The sequence below is a fragment of the Melospiza melodia genome, chromosome 2 (assembly GCF_035770615.1).
Source record: "Melospiza melodia melodia isolate bMelMel2 chromosome 2, bMelMel2.pri, whole genome shotgun sequence".
In the NCBI taxonomy this organism is placed as follows: Eukaryota; Metazoa; Chordata; class Aves; order Passeriformes; family Passerellidae; genus Melospiza; species Melospiza melodia.
Window position 1 is genome coordinate 120657042 of NC_086195.1, and position 21644 is coordinate 120678685.

Consider the following 21644-nt stretch of genomic DNA (forward strand, 5'->3'; position numbering starts at 1 on the left):
ATTTCACTGGGGTTTGTATTTGTATGTTATGTTGTAATTTCATAGGGTTTTGTCTTGCAAACACTACATCTGAGACCCCTGCTGTTTACTTCCATAATGTGGGGAATTAGCTGTGGAGCAGCTATTTGAATAGGATATTTGTTCTCCAGATTTGGGATATAGACTCATAGTCTATGGAGAAGCTTTTATGAATGTTTCCCCTCACCCATTTTCTTTTTCCACAGAAATAATTTGACTGTAGTAGATGCCATAATGGTACAAGGACAAGGAACAACTGAGAGCTTGAAGGTTGCAGGCAAACCTCCTGGTCCAGGAAGTTCTTTACGCTTTAAAATCACAGAAGCATTATTAAAAGACTGTTCAGAAAGTGAGTACTTCTTGAGCTAATATGCTGAACAGAAAAGAAGTCGTATTTTATTTGTAAAACTTGACATGTGTAGAAATATTTTTTCCCTCTTCTAGTGACCTAGAAATTTAACTCATTTAAATACATTAAAACTGCTACTTCATTTAGGCAGAATACAAAATATATTATGGTTTTGGTTTTAACGTGAGAACTAGGAAATAAAACAGAAGCTGTTTGTCCGCTTAAATTCAAGACAGAGGAGGTAAAGACCTTTGTGTATTTACTAGCAAAATCTCTAAATTCAATACAAATTGGATCATGAGAGTAACTTCCTGTGTACTTCTTTTCTTCATACCTTCATAATCTTTAGGCACATAACCATTGGGAAAAAATGGTTGGGCATGTTCCTTGATGAAAATTAAATCCCAGCCAGATTTTACTCTGAGATCAGAGAGAGGTTTCTGCTCTGTAGCCTCAGGCTTGCTTCTGAGAGGAGAGCTAAGAGTACCTATATTACCTAAGAAACTGGTAAAAGAGTTTTAGTTATATCTGGTATTAAAATCTGCTTTGCTACTTTGCAGTTTTCCAGACATTTCAAAGTGCCATGTTAATTATTATCTGAGATTATTCTGCTTTTTGTGAGGCATGAGTAAGAGAACCTGAAGTAAAGCTTAGTCATTGCCCTTTGCCTGCTGTGGTTAGGGATTTTTTTTTTGCTAATAAGATATATGTAGTTAAGCCATGTATTTTTTTTTTAAGACACACCAAAAAGAAACAAAAAAACCTGTTTTAATTCTTCTCTTGCTGGGACTGTTCACAGAATACCACAACATTAGGCAGAACATCAAAGAGCTTTGCAGCTGGGGTGATTTCTTTGTGGGGCAGCAGTGCTGTCAGAGGTTTGGGGGTTTGTGTTTTTTCTGTGATGAGTTAGAGGGCTCTGGAATTGTACAAGTGCCCTACCTTGACAGTGATGGGAATCTGGCTGCAGAGATATGTTCCTACAAGTTAATTTCCATGGACCTTGCTGTAAAATATGAATATAGTGAAGAATATCTGCTTAGCATAACACTAACCACTGCTTTTTGATTCTAGAAATGAAATATAAAGAACCGAATTTCACACTCAGAAGAACATTTAAAGTGGAAAATACAGGGCAGCTGCAGATTAATGTGAAAACAATGGAAATCAGTGGCTACACATGTGAAGGATATGGATTTAAAGTAGTTAACTGTCAGGAATTTGCACTAAGTGCCAATGCCTCTAAAGACATTGTCATATTGTAAGTGGTTTTTCTTACATCTAAATGGAGCGTTGCATTTGGAATTTTAATTTTGTTTCAGAGGAAAACTCTCTTGGTTAAATTCTGAGGGCATTTTTCTGAAGTTTTGAGTGTATATGGGTTTTATGCATTGTTATACAACTATGACTTTTTTTTCTCTTCTTGTAAACACTATTTGATTTTTCATTTCACCATGTTTTTGTGACTGACTAGTATTACTTCTATTACTGTCCATTAAGTATAACTTGCTGTGTTGGAATGATGTTATTATTTGAGGTTATATAAATTTCCCTCATTTAACTTGTGAATCCACATGGGACCTAGACCTACATATGGATTTGGTGCATTGCAGTATGTAGAAGGGAGCCTTCAGTCCAAGGATTTTAATTGTAATGCACAGCATTTTAGTCTTGAATATTTCTTTTCTTGCCTTAATGACAATGATTGTGTAGTTCTGTCATTTTCAATTGTAAAAAGTCTCTGCACCAAACACTGATCTTTTAACAGTGTTTTGTTGTAAAGTTAATTATTCATAAAATGGTATCTAAAAAGTTCAGAAGTTTCTTCTGATCTGCAAGTGGATATATGAAATATTGCTGCAGTGGAATAGTATTTCACTAGTATTTCTGCACAATCTTAGTTTGTGATGAGACTGTGATATAATGGTGATAGAGTGTTTTTGAAAAGTCAGATTTGTGACTCAGAGGTGAAGTGTTTAAAAAATTTATAGCTCACACAGTAGTTGGCTCCATTACTTACTAAGACCTGCTGTTACATTTTGACTGCATTCATAGCTTTTATTAACAGGTGTGGTAAAACCTTATTGTCAGGTATTATAACTTCATATGGCACCTCAGGAGTAATCTAGAATCAGATGTGTTAAGCATAGGTGTTAATGAACATAGTCAAACACATCTTGAGGTATTTGAAAGGTACACAAGTATTTTTAGGCTAATCAATGGAGCTGAATTACAGGTTTTTTAGTTTATAATTTATGAGTTGTAAAAATTGCCTCAAACTTTTGTGCTGTTCCTATGAGAAGTTCTGATGTGCTTTATGTTGTTTCCAGGTTTACACCAGATTTCACTGCTTCCAGAGTTATACGTGAATTAAAATTCATCACTGCGGGAGGCTCTGAATTTGTATTTATCTTGAATGCATCGCTTCCATATCACATGTTGGCAACATGTGCTGAAGCACTGCCCAGGCCCAACTGGGAACTGGCACTGTACATAATCATCTCAGGAATAATGAGGTTGTGTGTGTGTTTGTTCTTACTGATGTATTGGCACGAGCTGCCACTGCTCCAATATGGGTTACACAGAAACACATGGGTATTCAGCACATGCTCTAATTGTGGTACACTAAAATAGGGTAAAAGGAGATCAAATTCATAAGCACTCCTATAGATTTAATGTGAACTGTTTAAGGCAAAGGAGAACTGACTTTCAAACCAAGGACAAAATAATACACTTCTTGTTTGAACCTATTTCCTTGGGTGACATATGTACTCCTCTTAGCCCTGATAATCTGTAGGAGTTTTGATAAGTAAGCCAAACTTGAGACATATTTAGGTATTAAAGCACTGATAGCAGTGAATTCCTGTCGAAATGGAAGCATCCTTCTCTGGAGTATTGTGCTTTAGAGAGATATAAGGCAGTGACTGTAATAAGCTTAGCAGATGCCTTGGATGAATTTAACTTTGCTGCCATTTGTAATGTGACAGACAACTGGTGATACTAATAATGGGATTTCTGAGAACCTGAAGGACATTGTTTGCAACACTGCACACTCACAGGTTACATAGTAGGATATTAATGCACGTTTTTCCTCAGCAAACAGACATGTGCTAATTATACTTTGTTGAAAAATGAGTTGAAAATGCCATCATTTTCACAGTCTAACCTGTACCTATCTTTATTTGAAATCAAGAGTTATAAACCTTGTGTCCCTGCTCAGCTCTAGGATGTGAAACACTTTACCCCACTGCTTTTGTGCAGAGAAAACCCTAGCATGGAAACTTATCAGTAGGAGTTTTTATATTTTAGTGTGAAATGTATTGGTGCTGTAGATGCCTGTGCAGAAAAAGTGGTCTTTCTGTATGCTGCAAATCCAAAACATTATCACATACATGTCATATTCCTTTTTTTTCCCCACAGTAAGTTACTGGCTCTTCCATTTTGTGAATGTTCACTTAGGCTGTCTTTCATTGTAGGGATTGACAAAAAAATAGAGAAGATAAAGTTACAGCCCACTTCATTTTCTTTTTTGACTCTTCAGCACTTTGCTAAGTAATGCAGTGTTTAGTGAGGAAACTGCATTTTCCAAAGTAAGAGGAAAATTTCTGTTACTTAGGAAATTTTGTGTCATCACTAACACTGCATTACTTAAAAGTGCTGAGTGAGTACTTATGTGGTTTTCTTCTGTAAATGTGCTAGAATTGTATAGGCTGAATTTGGTTTTAATTTAATTTTAGTTTGGTTTTAATACTTTGACAGAGTAATGTTTGTCAGCTCATAAGTGTAGTTTGCTTGGATAATTTTATATGTGCTGTATTTGTTAATTAGACTTTACAAAGTAGAGAGAATACTAATCTCTTCCTTACTATGTCTTTTTCCTAAAAATACAAAAATCCTTCTTAGCAGCAAACTAGACAAGAGTCCTAATATATTTTATAATATTCTAAAATTCCTGTGCATAAACTGCCTTTAACTTTTAGGATGCCATCGTGTATGTGTTTGCTAGTTGCCACTAAAATAACTCTTCCATGTCACTGCAAAGCTGTCCTTAATTTCTAGCAGTGAACACTAGGAGTTTATATAGTCCATGTTTTTTAATTTGATAAGGTGATGTTTATTTTTGCCTTCCCTAAATCACTGTTACTTTGAATAGTTACATGCTTGTGGCTCCAGGTTTCGAAGTCGAGCTTTTTTTCTTTTGGATTAATGCACTTGGCAACTACATGTCAGGCTTGCATCTAGCTCCCATTCTCAGTGCTGGTGATTTGCTTATCATGCCAGTCTTGTGTATGTTATGTTTCTATCAGAAAAAAATTGTGATTTGGATAAATTTTTTAGTATTTTCAGTACAGGATACAAACTTTTTGTCCTGTGTGATTAGTCATTAGTTTTGAAATGCTCAAAACTAAGAAATAAATCCTTAAATACCTTTCTTCTCTGCAGTGTACTCTTTCTCTTGGTAATTGGAACAGCCTATCTAGAAGCTCAAGGAATTTGGGAGCCATTTAGAAGACGCTTGTCCTTTGAGGCCTCAAATCCTCCCTTTGATATGGGAAGGCCACTTGATCTCAGGAGAATAGTTGGAATTTCATCTGATGGAAAGTAAGTAAATGTTTGGGCTTCTTATGGTGCTTCTGCCATTTATTTCTTTGCTTCTTTCGTTACCAGGTCAGTTAGAAAGTAATACTGCTCTGTAGAACAGGTGAATGAATAAAAGATATCCCCACAGTTGTTGTAAAAAGATGGCTTGGATGAAAAGATGAACTTTGTGATTGTGAGGAATATTCTTCTTTTGGGGTAAAAAAAGGGAAGGAAAAAAATAAATCCATCAAAAACCAAACCCTTCCAAGTTTCCTGTTAATACTCTCAAAAATGAACTGTATAGACTGCAAAGAAATTGCAGGCCAGAAGTTCCTACCTTAGGTGTCTTAAGTCAAGATCATCTTTCAGCGTTCCTTCCATCATATATATCAACATTCATTTTGCTGTGGTTTTGTTCCTGTGTACAGCAGGCAAGTGGATGGAAAATGGTAAAGCTAACTGACTAGCCAAACCAGTTTTAGGCATTTTTGCTGGTTATGTGCCAAGAATAGTATTAGTTCAAGGCTTCTTTTGGATGTAGTGATTCTCTTTTCTTGGTGAAGAATGGAAACAGTGCAAAGTATGTTTAAACCTGTGTTACTCTTCCAGCTTGAATACACTTGGATCGGATTCTAATCACAGTTCGTCCAGAGGAATTTATGGAGCAGGCAGTTCGTCTTCGCGATCCGGTGCAGGGAATCATAAGCAATGCAATGCAACAGCACACCTTCACAGCAATAGAAATGCACCTGATATTGAAAACATCAAATCCAAAACCAATTCAAGTATACCTAACAGGACTTCAGCACAAGCAGCTTCCATGCAGTCAGTAAACAGAACGGGCCCCTTTACCTTGGATTCAGGTGCCACAGCTCAGACTCATGCCGCGGGCAAAAGAGCCAAGGGGACGAGGCAGAACCAGCAGCTGATGCAGCAGCAGGCACCGGCCTTGGCAGAGCAGCCCCTCCAGCAGCCCCCAGCAGCCGGGCCCCAGCAGCAAGAGCAGCAGACTGAAAGTGCTTTGCCGCAGCTCCCGCTCCTCAGCGCGCCTCAGGGCGAGTGTGCCAGCAGCAGGAGGCACAGCTCGGAGGATTCAGATCTCACTGGGCTCATAGAAACTATGGAAAAAGACTTTGACCACCCAGAATCCCCTTCCCCTGATGTGTTTACAGAACAGCCCCCATCTCCACTAGCAAAAAACAAAGGTAATACAATTCTGTTTTAATGGGATGACTCCCTGTGTAAACTACAGGACAAGATTTAAACAATTGTAAAGGTCTTGTTTTCCTGGTGTGGGAAGGGAGTGCTTCTCTGTGGCTCCCTGCCTGTGCTGTGTGCCTGTGTCTTGAACACTTCTGTTACCTTATGGCAGTGAAGTTCACTGTGCAGTGCTGGCTTGTCATTCTTCCTGTAAAAATGGTGGCATGTTTTGATGAAAGCAGGTGTGAATATCTAGACACCTGATTCTCTGAAAAAGAAAAATGCTTTTTGGTGCTACTCCTTTACCTTTGGGTTGGCTCTGTCCCTCCTACCTCCATCGTGTGGGCTTGGAGCTCAGGGTTGAGGAAGGGAAAAGGAAATTGTCCTAGTGTATTATGAAAAGTGAGGCAGGGAGAAAGGGAGGAGGGGAAGAGAGGGAGAGATGGGTAAATAGCCCCTGTGGTATTGTTTGGGAATGGAATTCTTCATGTCCAGACTTGTAGTTGTAGAAAATCCTTGATGTCAGGTGGTCAGCAAATTAATATAAGGCACCTGTGTCTATACATTACATTCATTTTTGGATGAGGCTAGTGTTGAGTTGGACTTGTTTATCCGTGTTTCCAGTTGTGTAGTACTTAAAATAATGAATTGAATTTCATACATTAGATATGTTTAGACTTTTGAAATTATGTCAGTTATTACCTTTTTATGAACACTTCTTGAAATAGGATTTCTAATTATGATTTTTGCATTAGCAATTTCAATTGCATCCCAGAGTTGTCATCATTTAGTGTTAATGTGTTTATTTCTAAACAATTTTTCATTTTTTGCTACCAACACTTGTACAGAAATGGCACTGTGTTGCTTATTAGAGATAAAGTTAAGAAAATTAGTCATGAGAAGGCATATAAATACTGCAACATCTGTAAGATTGTGCCTCACCAAAGACAAAGGCTTCACTCTGTTGGCTGGTAATGAGTAGAAAGTTCTTAATTAGTTCAGAGTGGATGTTAGGATGTATTTGGACTTTCAAAGTGGAGACTGAAATGGTGAGAAGTTTTGGTGTCACACTGAACTATACTACTCTGTTTCTGGGCTGTTATGTTTTTAGTTTTCAGTGATAGATGGTTGGGAGAATTAAGAGAACTGCCATCAGTTTGTCAGATATTCATTCCATAAAGGCTAAATAGGACTCCAGGAGGTGATGTGATGTTAGGCAGGTTTCATGGATGGTGTCCATAATGGCAGACAGTCCAATGTAGGAGCTCTGGAAAGCAAAGTGTCTGGTAGTGAGGATGCAACATTCTCAAGGGTTACAATATGAACATACAACATGGGTGTGCAGTGGACTGGTCCAATCCATGTACTGAATGCCTGAAAGCACTTCAGAGTGCATCTTCCATTTCTAGCTCCCCTTAAGAAGGAAGCAGCTCTTGCTCTTGAGAGCTTTTTGTGATGCAGCTGCATGCAGTATGTGGAGATCACCAAGTTTGAATTCATAAGCTTATTCCCACTCCAGATAATGTAGTGTGTCTATTCCCATTTGTCCTCTTTAAAATGTAAAAACATAAAACCATAGGGGGAGTTCTGTAATGTATCTGCACCTACATACAGACATGGGTATTTGTCTTTAGATAAGTATTTAGAGCTAATCACAAACTTTTGCAGAAGCAGCAGCTTCTGGACCAAAACTGTGCAGAATTGCTGTCTTATACAGTCTTCTGTTTCAGCTTCCTAAAACTTGGATCCTAGCAGACTGCAGTGGAGGCTGTGTTATATTTTTGTGATACAGCTGCTTTATGTTACATTTTAATGTCATGATAGCATTTTACATAGATTTTCTAATTATGAACATTAAACTGTTTAGCACTGCTAAATGTAGGCTACATTTCAAGCAAATTTTGGAATGAGACCTTCTGAGGCCCAGCCAAAATGCCCCCAATATGCTGGAAGCCAACCTTGAAAAAATGTTCCTAGGAAGATCTACTTGTATTTACATATCTATTTGCATTCAAGCTAAAAAGAATATTTTTTTCTCTAATATTTTTGTTGTCCTAGATACTGGAAACACTGATACTTATGTCTTAAAAAACAAAGTTTGAAGGATATGTATCTGGTATTTGCCAAAATACTGAAGGCAAATTTCTGGTTTGGTACAAATTTAACCATTTTGCCAAATGATATATAACAGCTGTCAGGGTGCTTCCAGTTTCAATTCTAGCTTGAGCTACTATAAATTCCAAAAGGGGCAGAATCCAGCTATTGATCGCAGGTTCCTTGAGTCTTTATCTGAGTGAACAGTTAAATCCATCCAGGAGGCTGTATGCAGGCACTGTGTGGCTCATAAATGAGAGTGCTTGTTTTGAAGAGCAGTATCTCAAGAAGGATCCTATGAGTAAAGGCACATACTACAGCTGGTAAGACATAAGACTGTTGTGAAAGCTCAAATCCTGTGAGAGTACAGCAGCAGGCAGTGGTAAGCTCATGAAGACTGCACTCACATGCACAGTTGCTTTGTATTGAAAATAGTCCACTCTGAAGGAATAAAATATGTTAGGAGGAGAAAGTATACTTGGGTGTGAGATTTTCAGGTTTTGGTCATTTGGGTTTTTTACCTCTTTGCTAGACAAATACTGTTAGTGATTTTTCTCATCCACACTAGTCTTATTTCAAGTTGCTTTGTGTTTTGTTTGTTTTTTTCCAACTGACAAGCATGCTGATCATTTCTGTTCTTCATTTGTTTAGATGATAGAGCTTTTGCCATCCTCAGAAATTTATGCTTAAATCTAATGTTATGTGGTTAAACTGTCAAGTTGGATTCTATGGTGTTTAAAAGGAATGCCAGGAACAGAGCAGAAAGGAATTATAGGCAACCACGTGCCCACATCCATGGAGAGGCAATAGGGACACAGCTCAGGAGCATAAATGTGGTGGTCATTAGGGTTCTTCTCTTGCTCACATTTGGTGCACAGGAGCAAAAGTGGTTGGTGTGTCATAACAGGCAACAAACTTCAGAGGCTTAATCATGTGGGGCAGCCTCTGAGATGAAGGGAACTCTCCTGTCTCTGAGCGCTGCTGCTGAGCATCTGAAGCATCCTTATCTTTCTAGGAAAAGGGAAAACGATTCAGCGCAAGGCTAAGCCACAGAAGAAGCGGGAGGAAAAGGACAGAAGAGGGAAAGGAAAGCAACAGGAGGATGAGCTGAAGGATTCCTTGGCAGATGATGACAGTTCTTCAACCACAACAGAAACCTCCAACCCAGATACAGAGCCACTTCTCAAAGAGGTATGGCACTGCTGAGAAAAGGAGGCCCTTGTATGGCCCTGTGTGTCACCCATTGGAGTAGGAACACGGTCTCTCTCCCCCACACCATCCTCATATAATACCTAATAAAGGAAGAATGGTAATTAAAAAGAACATTTCCCTATTCTTGCCTTCACTGTATCAAATCTGCACCTCTGAGTGCAGAGAACATGCTTGAGCCCTGTAGTCTCAGGACTAAAAATGCCCAGGTGACTGTGGCATGAATTAGCCAGCAGCTGTCAGCAGCATTGTGGTGATTATCTCCTGGCCTCTTCTATTTGCAGAATAAAATGCCAAAGTGTGGATGCTAATTTCATTCAGCAATTAAGGCTGAATCATGCCTTTTGCCAGTTAGAAAGGCTCAGATCAATGGTGGTAACTTGTCAGCACATAGTTAACTTAATTACCTTATACAATACCCCTAGCTTTGCTTAACTTATTCAGCTCACATGCTCCAAGGTAATAAACTAATGTCTACAGTTTGTGTAGTGGTTGGATTGTCATAGATATTTTGTCCTAAAGGAAACTCTGACAAAGAAGAGGCAATGCCAAAGGGAAGAAAACCAATCCTAAATTTTAATATCTTAAATTTGAACTTTGTAAAAGACAAGGATTATAGCTGTGGGGATGAAAACAAATCCATGGGATATATTTTAAAGGTTACAGTTTAGTAAGTTGTCACTTGAAAGTTACTGTTGATATTTTCAGGATGGCTATTTGAGACTATACTTGTATTTAGGCAATCTTAGAAGTGTGATTAAAGAAAATAATAAATGTAATGGTGAAGTTTCTCATATTATTTGCTTTGTTGAAGAGTGTGTTTTAGGTGGCCTGGACTGCGTGCAGGAGATGCAGTAAAGGTCTCAGTACAGAGATAGCATCATATTAAATAGACCCGTAGGCCGTGGCCAGGGGAGCTGTGTATTTGCAAACATCAGATCTCCTTGAAGCTCATTAATTTGTTATTTCTATTTCTGCTTCTCTAAATAGAAAAAATAGAAACTATATTTTATAGGCAAACTCATTAAGTTATGAAAAAATACTTTTAATACTCCAAAAATTTTAATGTTTTCCAACAGCATTCTTTCCTCTGCCCTCTTTGTTATGATGCAAGAGGGACTTTGCTTTTCACGATTATTAATGTGTCATTTTATCTTTTGTAGGAACCTGAGAAACAAAAGGGAAAAGTTACAGCAGAAAAACCTGAAAATGAAATAGTCCCAGTAAAACAGAAAACCAAAAAAGTGCTTACAAGTATCAAGAAAGAAATCCCTGTAGATGTGAAAACCAGGTAAGCATAATGAAGGCTGTCTAGTAGGGAAAGTATCGTGTATAAAGGGAAGATGGGTTGATAAAAATATCTGTATTTGACTGTTGTAGCTGCCAGTTTGGCAAATGCCAACAGCAGGTACCTTTAAACAGCTTCCTCTTCCTTCCTGATGTCAGGGAGCATCTGAAACTTGTAAATAATAAATTACTTAATGAAAACACAGCACATAAGTGAGAGCTAAATCCAGCAATGAAAGGCAGGCAAAGCAATGTTAAGGTTTTTATAACAGGTATTGCATACAAAAAGTGAGGTTAATGATTCTAGGGGCAGCACACTGAGCCAGCATTAACGTGAGTGCCTTTAGCTGCCCTTGGGAAACTGCAGCCTCAGTTTCCTTACTCTGTGACATGAAAGGTCAGTCTTGGATGCTTTCTTAAAGGAGGCTGCTGCCACTGCCAGTCCCTTACTGGCATGTGGTTGATTGCAGAGCACAGATAGGGGGAAACATGAAGAATCTTAGTCTTACTATAGCTAGTTCATTCCAAAATAGTGTTGTGAAATCAGATTGGTATCCAAGTGCCACAAGAGTAAACTTTACCAAATGAGGGTATGGTATATCAACTGTGTTTTTCCTACTGTAATTAATAGTAGACTGAGTTTACAGTTAGAAGAAATTAATGTTCTTCAAAATATTTCTGAAAACATTGCCTGGCAAAGTCTACTCCTTATTTATTCTTACTATTATGTACTTTGCTTTATGTTATAACTCACAAGTTCATTATGTGTGACAGTTTCCAAAGGCCACAATGACAGCTGGCTTGGAATTCTTCTGCAAGAAACAGGGAAAATAGTTCCTCCCTAGAAGGTTTGAGAGACAGAATCAAATACCTGGAGAATAGGAGCAATATACAGCCAATTGAATTTGGTGGTACATTTAAGTAGATTTATATTATTGATTAAAAAACCAATCCTGTGTATTTAGGTTAATAGTGTATTAGGAGCATGGGATCTGACAGGGGTGTGTAGGGATAGAGTAGAAACTGGGCAGCTGCCATTTCTTCTTGCCTCTGTACAATCGAATGGGTTTTGTGATGCTGGAGCTCCAGGGTGAAAGCTGCTTCTGGAGCGTGAGTGAGCCTAATACAGCGTGTGGAGCAGTGTGGGTCATATATATGTGTGTGTGTGTGTGTGTATAAAAGTGCTTTTCAGTACTTCAGAGCTTTGAAATAAAATAATTTCTGTTTTCTTTTAGTCCCTTGGAATTGTCTTATACTCCCCCACTGGAAAACAAGCAGCGCAAAACCTTTCCATCCAAGATCTCCACACCACACCTTTTGTCAAGTAGCTCTAAATCAAGAAACCTCCCCAAAACAAGAGGTAATGTGAAGCTGATTTTTGTAAATACCTCAAGAGTTTTATATCATTGTCTGTAACCCCTCTTGAGTGCTTAATTCTTAAGTCTGGTGTGAGAAGAAAGCTACCCAGTTTATTATCCACACACTTGTTTTCTTTTGTTTTAATAGGTCCAAGCAGTAAGTTAATGGAGAACAGGCCATCAGTATTAGCAAAATTTCTCCCCAGTGGTTCTGCACAGGAGCTAGGAAACACCAGCAGCTCAGAAGGGGAAAAGGATTCTCCACCACCAGAGTGGGACTCTGTGCCTCTCCACAAAGCTGGCAGCTGTAAGTAATCACCAGACAATGGCAGAATGAGTGTTCTGCAGTTAATATCTGTAGATAGGCTTGATCTGTTTATAGATCTTCCTGTCTCCTTTTCACTGCAGCTCCATTTTTCTGCTATAGGCCCCATATTGGTAGCATCTGTTATGATTTGGGAGGTTTGACAATGGCGTGGGCAGAACATAGGTCATTCTACAGCTCTCCGGTGATGAACAGGATTCAGAAGCTGCTGGAGAAATTGAGAAAATTATAATTACTGCTCAAAAAAAGTATTTTCTACAGTAGATGAGGTTTTGCTTGGTCAGATCTGCTCCAGCCAAATTTGGAACTAATTAGATTATTTTTCCTTGAGAGGGAACACTAAAAACACCTTAATGCAATGGTTATTGGGACACTGTTACAGTTTTTGTGGTTGCATTGTAAATCCCTTGTGTGGGAACCAACTCACCTCCTCCTGGCTGTTTGTGATGCAAATCAGTCTCTCTGAAAATAAACAGCGGACTTAAATAACCATAGGTGAACACAGAGAAGGAGCTGCTGCTTCCATCACTGGGAGCAAACAGCCTTTCTCATGATTCCTCCATTTGACCAGAAGGGATAGCAGAAGTTTGAGAAGCCTTTGCTGTAGTGTAAATCCTACAGGAAGATGTTTTGTGTTTCTCTTTATAGCCACAGACAACCTGTACAAGCTGTCTCTGCAAACCCTGAACGCAGACGCCTTCCTGAAGCAGCGGCAGCCCTCTCCAACGCCCGCCTCTCCATCCCCCCCTCCTCCTGCCACACCCTTTGCTTTCGGGCCACGGGGAGGCACTTACAGCAGCATTGTCAACAGCAGCTGCAGCAAGTGAGTCCACATCCTGCCTCCTACTGATTTCCCAGGCACTGAGCGCTTGTGGAGCTGTGCTTCACAGAGGGCATCTCCCTATTCCCCATTTCTTCTTCCCATGGAAACTGCTTTTCTGCAGATACACCACTGTGCATATCTTGCCTTGCAGTGAAACATTGTAAATTGGAAAAATTTGTTCTCTAGTTTATGATCCAACTCATCTCTACAGCCACAACAGCCCTATTTTCCACAATACCAGCAGTTTCACTGCTAACTCTACTAGTTCTCTTCTTACTAACCGTCCTAGAGGTAGCAGTAGCGATACTCCAAGCCTATGTCTTTGTGCTCCTGCTGAGCCTCTACCTACAAGAAAACATCTAACTCTCAATGGCACACCAAGCACATTCTTACCACATAGTAGACCCTAGCCCCTGACCCATACTAGGGGCAGCTGCTGCTCTCCTAACCACCTCAGGATTAACAATATGATTCCACTGCAATTCCCCTGAATTACATGAAACTTTTCAGCTGTTATAAACATTTTCTTGAATGCTAGCTTAAATTACTGCTTTTTAAATCAAACTGCTGAAGTCCAAAACCTTACTCTTTTATACCCTCTTTTTTTTTGTTTCTTTCTCATTTTAGTGAAACAAAAAACAAGCAGCCTAATGGTACCAAACATAAGCTGGCAAAGGCAGCTTCTCTTCCAGGCAGGAATGGAAACCCCACTTTTGCTGCTGTAGCTGCAGGTTACGACAAAAGTCCAGGTACTAGAACCAGTTTGAAGTTCTTAATAATTCCAAATATTTCCTGAATAATCTGTTATTTTGCTGAGGTTTATTTTACTCATTTTTTACATATATATTCTCACAGGTGGCAGTAGTTTACCAAAGGTTTCTCCAAGCAAGACAGATGTTTCCAGCAATATCAGCATTTCCCACACAGTTGTTGACAGTGATGGCTCTGACAGGTAATTTTTGTATTCTCTAGGCAAATACCTGGACCACTAGAAAAGAAGATTGAGTATTAATGGTATTTTGAAGGGACTGACATAATTCATTCTGGTTAGGCTTTTTTTAAACTATTTTTAAAGTCTAGGCACATAATCTCTCACCTTGCAGAAAAGTTTAGGAGTTGCAAGTGACTTAAAAGTAGAAAGATGTTCTGGATGTGATGGGAGCTTTTTCCTCCTCATTCCAAGTAACTCAACATTCTGTTCTTGGGCATCCACACAATGAGAAATCAGCTTGGCTCTCTCAGTGCTGAGGAGTGTGTACCAAGGTCATTTGAAGGGTGACAGGCAGAGTACCTTGCTGTGCAGCAAAGCCTTTCACTTCTGCTTTAACACAGAGACCAGAACTGTCAGTGAGCTTTGTGCTTTCAGGAGGAGCAGGGCAGAGCTGCACTCAGTCACATTCTCTGAGGCACATGTCTCTGCTGACATTTTGGCAGTTAGTTGTGAAAAGCAGTAACCTTTAACCTTTCTGGAGTAGGAAAGAGATTTGAATTCAAGTTTCCATATGTAAAGGAATTACTTTGAGTGTGGTTTGTGCATTGGAGTTTTGTTTGTTTTGGTGGATGTTTAGCACTGGTTTCAGTTAACTCAGCTGTTGCTTTTAAGTAGCTTGTTCATGGGTGTATTTGTATCCCTTCCAAGTCACTGTAAATTTTATCTGCTTGAGAAAAAAACCTTGGGCTCCCTGAGTTTTCTGAACAAGTGATCAAAAGAGCTACTCTTATGTTTGTTTGATACTCATTCTACAGATTAAAGAGCACTGTCTGTATTATTGTGTTACTCCGAGATGGGTGTATACACAGGAAAGTGTATATCACCAAAATCTATTGTTAAAACAAAACCAAACCGATTTCCTAACTCTTGATCACCATTAAATATTTATTATGTTTAACTATATATTTTTATATAGATATATATAAATATAATAGTTAAATATATTTACACACATACTTTTGTATATAGATCAGTAAGTTCATATTGTCAATAGTACTGTGTTAATAAGCTGTGTATTACCTTCCTGTTCCTCCATAAAATGTAGTTCGGGTTTGTGGAGTCCTATCAGCAATCCCAGCAGTCCTGATTTCACACCTCTCAACTCCTTCTCTGCATTTGGGCACTCTTTTAACTTAACTGGAGGTGAGTTCTCCTGTTCAAATATTTTTCTATATTCAAATACAGGTAGAGAAATGTTGTGCCTTCATTCCACTGGTCTAAATACAGTGTTTCCATCCTGACTCCTAAAAGGGAAGACTATGTAGGAACATTTCTTAAAAATTTGGTGTTATATTCTGAGTTTCACTTCAGAGAAAGTTCGTGAAATCTCACAGAGTGTTTCATGGACTGAGAATGCTTGGGTTTGTTTGGAGTTTCTCTGCTGCAGTAAAATTTCTGGGTTTTGGGGGTTATTTCCTTAGTCTTCTTCCTCTCCATCCCTCCGCCAAAACTTTACTGTAGGTCCCACAAATGTGCCAATAGGCCTATGGTTTCCTGAGCATAAACATATACTTAAAACCATGGCTCTGTTAAGTGAGGCAGTGGCCCAGCCCTCATATTGCTTTTCTCTTGCGTTTTCCTGCAGTATTTTTATCTAGCTGCACAATGAACTGGTGCATACTAGACCCAGCAATTAATTAATTAATGTACTTAAGTATTTGGGTACATTTCCATAAGTGTAATGGAGGTGGCCAGGCATTGAGATTGCAGGGTGTGGTTGCTCTGTGTACTTGGGCACGTGTGCTGTGTTTTGAGGTGGCTGAAAAGATGATAAGCAAAGTAATCTTTGGATGTGGCATCATGTCTACTGATAAAATGCTATTTACTGCCACAGCTTGTTGTCTGCTGGGAATGCAAACAATGGCAGCTGCTGCTGCTGTGGGGTTCTTTCTTCATCAGCAACACTTGGCACCTGTGGCTCTGAGGGCACCAGTAAAAGGCCTGGGATCAGTTCTGTGTGTGAGAAGCAGGCAAGCTATGACTGCTGGTGCTCCCTTTTCCTTCTCATAGCAGAGATGGAGTCAGGGCTGGGGCACTCCCAGTGCTGCCTCTTCCCAGGAGTCACCTGGGAAGGGAGTGCTACAAGGCAAAGCAGCACTGCAGTCACAGAGAACTGCCAGGACTCTGAGTGCTGCTGCTGTGCTTAGGCTGCACTGAATTACTCACAGCAAGGGTTCAGCTCTTTTCCCACTATAGCAATGACAAATTTTGTGTCCCTGTCTGATGCTGGTCACATGAGATGATATTTGTATTGCATTCTAATATCACTGCAGCAGGACCTGCTAGAAAAATATGGGAAATAATGGTGAAAAGTATTGTTCTTTGAAAAAGAGGGAGAGTAATGTACTTATTTTAACTTCATTTTATTTTTAGAGGTTTTTAGCAAGCTTGGTTTAGCTCGATCTGCTTATGGGCAGGATGTTCAGAGAAACTGGAATGAATTCAATAATGTTCCATCATCCATCTGGGATCCTTCAGCTACAGATTCTGTACCCTCCTGGCCAACAAGCTCAAGTTCCCCAACTCATACAACTGCAGTAAGTACTCAGTCCATCCAAATACAATGGTTTATTACTGTTACCAGCCTGTTCTGTATGTGACATATAATTTAATCCAGAGGAATTGGGGATTAAAAGAAATTAACTGAAGAATAAAAGAAGAAGGAATTTACATATATTCATCTTGGTGTATTTAAGTTGATATGGCTGTTGGACAAAGAATTATTAGTCTCCTCACTTGCAAATGATGAATCCATGGACACTGCTTCCCATAAAAATATCTGTCACAAGAGCACCTTGCAGCACTTACAAAAGTGTATTCTGCTCCCACATCCTTCAGGTTTGCTCCTGTGCCATGGCTGGACACTGCATATGTTACTTCAGGTTTGATGGACAGTTGCAAAATAGGCAATATGATAACTTCCACACTTTGATTCTGCTTTCTGATTGCAGTATTGCACCTGTTTTTTCTGGGACCTTTTGTTAATTTACAAACTATCTAAAAGACCTTAAATATATTCTTTTCAGTTTAGGAAAAAACACTAAAGGACTGAAGACAAAGTGAAGTCTTTAAACTGACTACTTATTTTGATGAAGATTTTGAGTATAGCAAAAGGAGAAAAACCCCAACTTTACTGATTGTAGTGCTGCACTGTCATCCTTGTGTCAGACTAGAACTTATGCTGCAACAGCTGTCTTCACTGCCAGCTGAAATCCTTCTTCATGTTGACTTCTGAAAATGTTTTTGTAGTGAGTAAGAGGCAATGTTTACTTCACCTGGGAGCAGCTCAGATGGAGTGGGGGAAGGCAGGGACAGGGGAAGCCAAAGAAGGTCACACAGCTTCTTATGGACACAGGCTTGCAGAACCCATCCTTGTCATGTGGCTACAGGCAGAGCTGGAACCTCACTGAAACTATGTAAGGAAAGATGTTGGGATTTTGGCCACATGGAGGGCAGGTTTCTCAGCATTTGGTAGAGGGAGAGCTTGAGGACAACCAGAACAAGCTCTCTAGCTCTCAACTCATATTTCCCAGCTGCTTTTGAAAAATATTTAGAAGTGTGCTTCAAGAAGCATCAAGAAGGAAGCCTGACAAATGATATAGAAGAAGTGTCAGGTACTCCATTTAAGTATTTTGATTTGGGAGGAGATATTTTAGGAGTTTACTCAAGGAGAAGATCACATAATAAACAAGAAGCAAGCAGCAAACTGGCTGAAATACTCAAGGCTGTTATAAATTATAGGAGTATTTTCAAGTAGGTATGGCAAGCCAGAACAGGAAAGCTTGGCTTTTCCTGTTACTGAGCCTCCTTGCTCTAGGTGCCTGATAAGAGAGCAGGTACCAGGCCAGGGCCCTGCCCCTTCCTCTGTTCTGGGACAAGAGCCAAAGCCATTGTTGCAAACAGCACTTAGGCAGTGGCTCCTGTGTTACCCTTTTTCTAGGAAGGTTTCTGGAGAGTTGATTTTGGTTGTTCTCCTTCCTTACTCCTCTTGCTTTCTCCTTGTGGTACTCCTTCCCAGGTTTCTTTCCAACCACATTCTCCTACTCCCCATTCCTGTGTTTCTCTGTGTGTAGTTCTGCCTGCCAGCCACTTTGTACCTCCTTCCACCAACCTTGAAAGGGCATAGCAGGTGCTTTTCTCTGCTGCTCCTTTCCTGGTTGCTTCTGATTTATGAGAAAACCTTTCTATCATGATCTCCCAAACACTTTTGGGACAAGTAGGAGCAAATAGTTCCTGCCTCTTGCCTGCAGCAGGAAATAGGGTGGACTTTTAGTGTGTTAGGGGAGGTTCTGAGCAGCAGAGCGAGTGTTTCATGCTGTAGGCTTAGTAGTCTAAATGCTGGCATAGCTTAAATATAACCCTTTATTTATGTGACAGTAATACACTGTGACCTGGTCTGGCCCAGTTTCTCAGTGGCATCGTAGAGTTCTGGTGTCATTGGCCTGGTTAGCCCACAAGAAATGCTCACAACTCCTGTCCAGCTCTTGGTATAGCAAATTTTGTGGTGTGTTAGCATCCAGCCAGCTTCAGGTATGATTAGACTGAGCCTGTCTTCTTCATTCCAGAGCAGAGAATAAAAACCTAAAAGGGAGAAGTTTTCAGATTCTACCTTGTTTTCCTTTCTAAAGGGATTTTTGTTTAAATTTTCAGATTCAGGGTACACTGATACTGATTAACCTTTAGTGTGTGTTATCTAAGGGCAGAGATCTTGGGAAGGGGTGCCCTATCTCCAGGCACTAAATCCAAACATAAGGATGCTTGTACCTAACAGCACTTACTCAACAATTCTGCTGCCTTTTGGGTGTATCAAGTTTCCAGTGTATTTGCAAATTGAATTTACAGCTTATGTACATTAAATCTGTTGACACTGGGTTATGTAGTGCCAGAAGCCTACATGTAGCAGGTTCTGTGCTAATATTAGCAGTAAGTTATGCTAACCTTTCTCATCTCCATCTTTGGCTGCTTCCTGGTATCACTTTCCACCACACCACCACAGGTCATGTTCCTCTGCTTGCTGTGTGCTACTGTTTGGGCTTTAGTAAAATACAGCTGAGAGAACCTGGGCCTGTGTTCCTGCATATATTCTCTAAGCTTGCTGTACCTGTCCTGTATATCTCAGATGCATTTGTGATGTGCTGGAACTTTGCATCTGCACCATGACCATTTGTCAGAGACTTCCAAGTGTCTTGGAGCCAGGACAGACTTTATGGAATTCAGTGATAATTGGCCAGTTCTCCTGTCCCCTCTCCCTTCATCTGGAGAAATTCTGGGTGGGGAAAAAGCACATACTGAGAATATGGACTAGGTACAGTGGGACTGAACACGAGTAGATTCATCCAAAACAGACAAGGTCTGACTACAGGCTGATAAATCTGCAAACAGCAGAAAAGATGAAAAAAAGGACTTTGCTGTTAACTTTCATTGCAACTTGATATTTTCTTAAATTTTTTGGGTCTTGAACCATGTTTATCTACCTCATTCTAACTAGTTTGTTTAAGCATAAGTGTTCTGGCCCTTGTGTGTTGAACACTCCTAGAGCTTAAATTAGCTCTGGTATGGGGATGTCTCACTGCAATGAAAACAGCTCGACAGCTGCAACGTGACTGCGCCCTGCAGCCTGTGCAGCTCCCAGAGCACTCAGCTGCAGCAGCAGTGTGGCTCCTCTGGGCAAGCTCTAGTGAAGGCAGCTCAGAGCTCTGTGTTGCAGTGAGGATGGAAGGGGTTCCAGAGCAGGCTTCTTGATGGTGCTGCTCAGATACATTTCTTTTGGGGGGCTGGAAGGTGGAAATTGAGGCTTACCAAACCGCCACTTTCCTTGCTCTGTCTTTACTGCAGTCAATCCTGGGCAACCCCAGTGGCCTGTGGTCCACCACTCCATTCAGCAGTTCCATTTGGTCAAGTAATCTCAACAGTGGCCTTCCCTTCACCACTCCAACAAACGCCTTGTCAGGCATTGATCTCATGGGCAGTGAGAACTCCGCCGCTGCTCCGCCGCCGCCCGCTGCCGCCGCCGTTGCCAATCCTGCTGAAGACATGGGACAGACCTACAATCCTTGGAGAATTTGGAGCCCAACGATTGGAAGAAGAAGTTCAGATCCCTGGTCAAATTCACACTATCCTCATGAAAACTAAAGCAAAAAGAAAGAACTCTTACCCAGGTCATGACTCAATTCTGAATGCAAATTTTTGAAACGTCGTTTTCAGGCCGTTGCTTCCCCAGCCCCACTCCCCATCAGTCATGCTTTCATCACTTGCTCCTTTTCAAAGTCTGTCCTGCAGTATGGTAGTGTGAGATTGCAGATAAGCTTGGAAATGTCTGGGTGTGGTCACAAATCCCAACTACAGCTATAGCCTGTAAATATGAACAGTTTCACTGGTTTCATATTTTACCATCTGCCATCTTTATTTAGGAAACAATTTGAACTCTAAAATGATCCTGGCATGCAATACTTTCATGAAAAGTTTGGGTTTTTAAATTTTTTCCAGTGTTATCCTCCAAGTTCTAATTTAAAATCAAAAGGCACTTTGTGCTAAAATGCAGAGTATTTTTTTAAAATAAGGCTGTCTTTGTTAACACAGGTTGTAAGAATGTAAAAAAGGAAAAAAATCAACAAAAAATACCAACAAAACCAACACAAAACCTTAAGAGCAAAGTGGCTGAATGTAAGAGCATTCTGTTGAGACTGTAATACACTTTATGCTGTTTGTACATTTGTAAACCTGAATGCATTTTTAAGTTGAAGTGAAATGCACACAGCCAAGACTTGTGCAAGAAACAAGATACCATGTGCATTTCTTACAGATACAACTTTGGGTTGTACTTTAAAATAAATACGCTTTTTTCAAGATTTGTCTGCTGTAGTTGTGTTCCCCTTGTATTTTCTGCACTTGTGTGTTCATGACTCCACTTGGCACAGTCTTTGTGCCAAAATCTACTGCACGCAGAGCCTGTGTTACCAGAAACTTCACTGCAGATGAAACCTGGCTTCTCAGCAGCGTGGGTTTGTATTGGAGCAGGGAATAGAAACTGTTTTCAGGGTTATACAGTGCAACCCACTTGAAAATTCACTGGATAGCAAAAAGTTGGAAAAGTGTCTATATTCTTGAGTTACCAGGTGTCAGGTATAAGAGCAGCTGCTGTTTATGCTCCACCCATCCCTTTGTACCACTGTTCTTGCATGGGTCTGAACAAGAATGTTACTATTCTTAGATATGATTTATCTGTCCCTGTAAGGTGCCTGTTTCCATTCATTAGCAGTAAGGCAAGCCCCAGTGACTACATATATTCATCTGAGCTGAAGCCAAGTAAAAATGAACCCTTCCATTGCCAGAAACCATTAACAGACATTAGCACTGTAAATCTCAGCGGCACTGCTACCAATTTACAGCAGCAGGTGTTTATCAGAATC

At 40.0% G+C, this 21644-nt stretch overlaps 1 protein-coding gene across 1 annotated transcript in view; it reads left to right on the plus strand.

Annotated features, from left to right (window-relative positions):
• TMEM131 (transmembrane protein 131) overlaps positions 1–21081 on the plus strand; it is a 93535-nt gene extending 72454 nt beyond the window's left edge. Inside the window, 16 exon segments of the mRNA XM_063149742.1 lie at positions 225–367; positions 1442–1628; positions 2698–2883; positions 4811–4969; positions 5558–6153; positions 9258–9433; positions 10615–10742; positions 11974–12098; positions 12245–12403; positions 13070–13244; positions 13872–13993; positions 14100–14196; positions 15281–15378; positions 16609–16772; positions 20071–20343; positions 20345–21081. Of these exon segments, the coding sequence (XP_063005812.1) occupies positions 225–367; positions 1442–1628; positions 2698–2883; positions 4811–4969; positions 5558–6153; positions 9258–9433; positions 10615–10742; positions 11974–12098; positions 12245–12403; positions 13070–13244; positions 13872–13993; positions 14100–14196; positions 15281–15378; positions 16609–16772; positions 20071–20343; positions 20345–20425 (2869 nt within the window). The 3' untranslated portion in view covers positions 20426–21081.
• Positions 21082–21644: the final 563 nt, after the last annotated feature.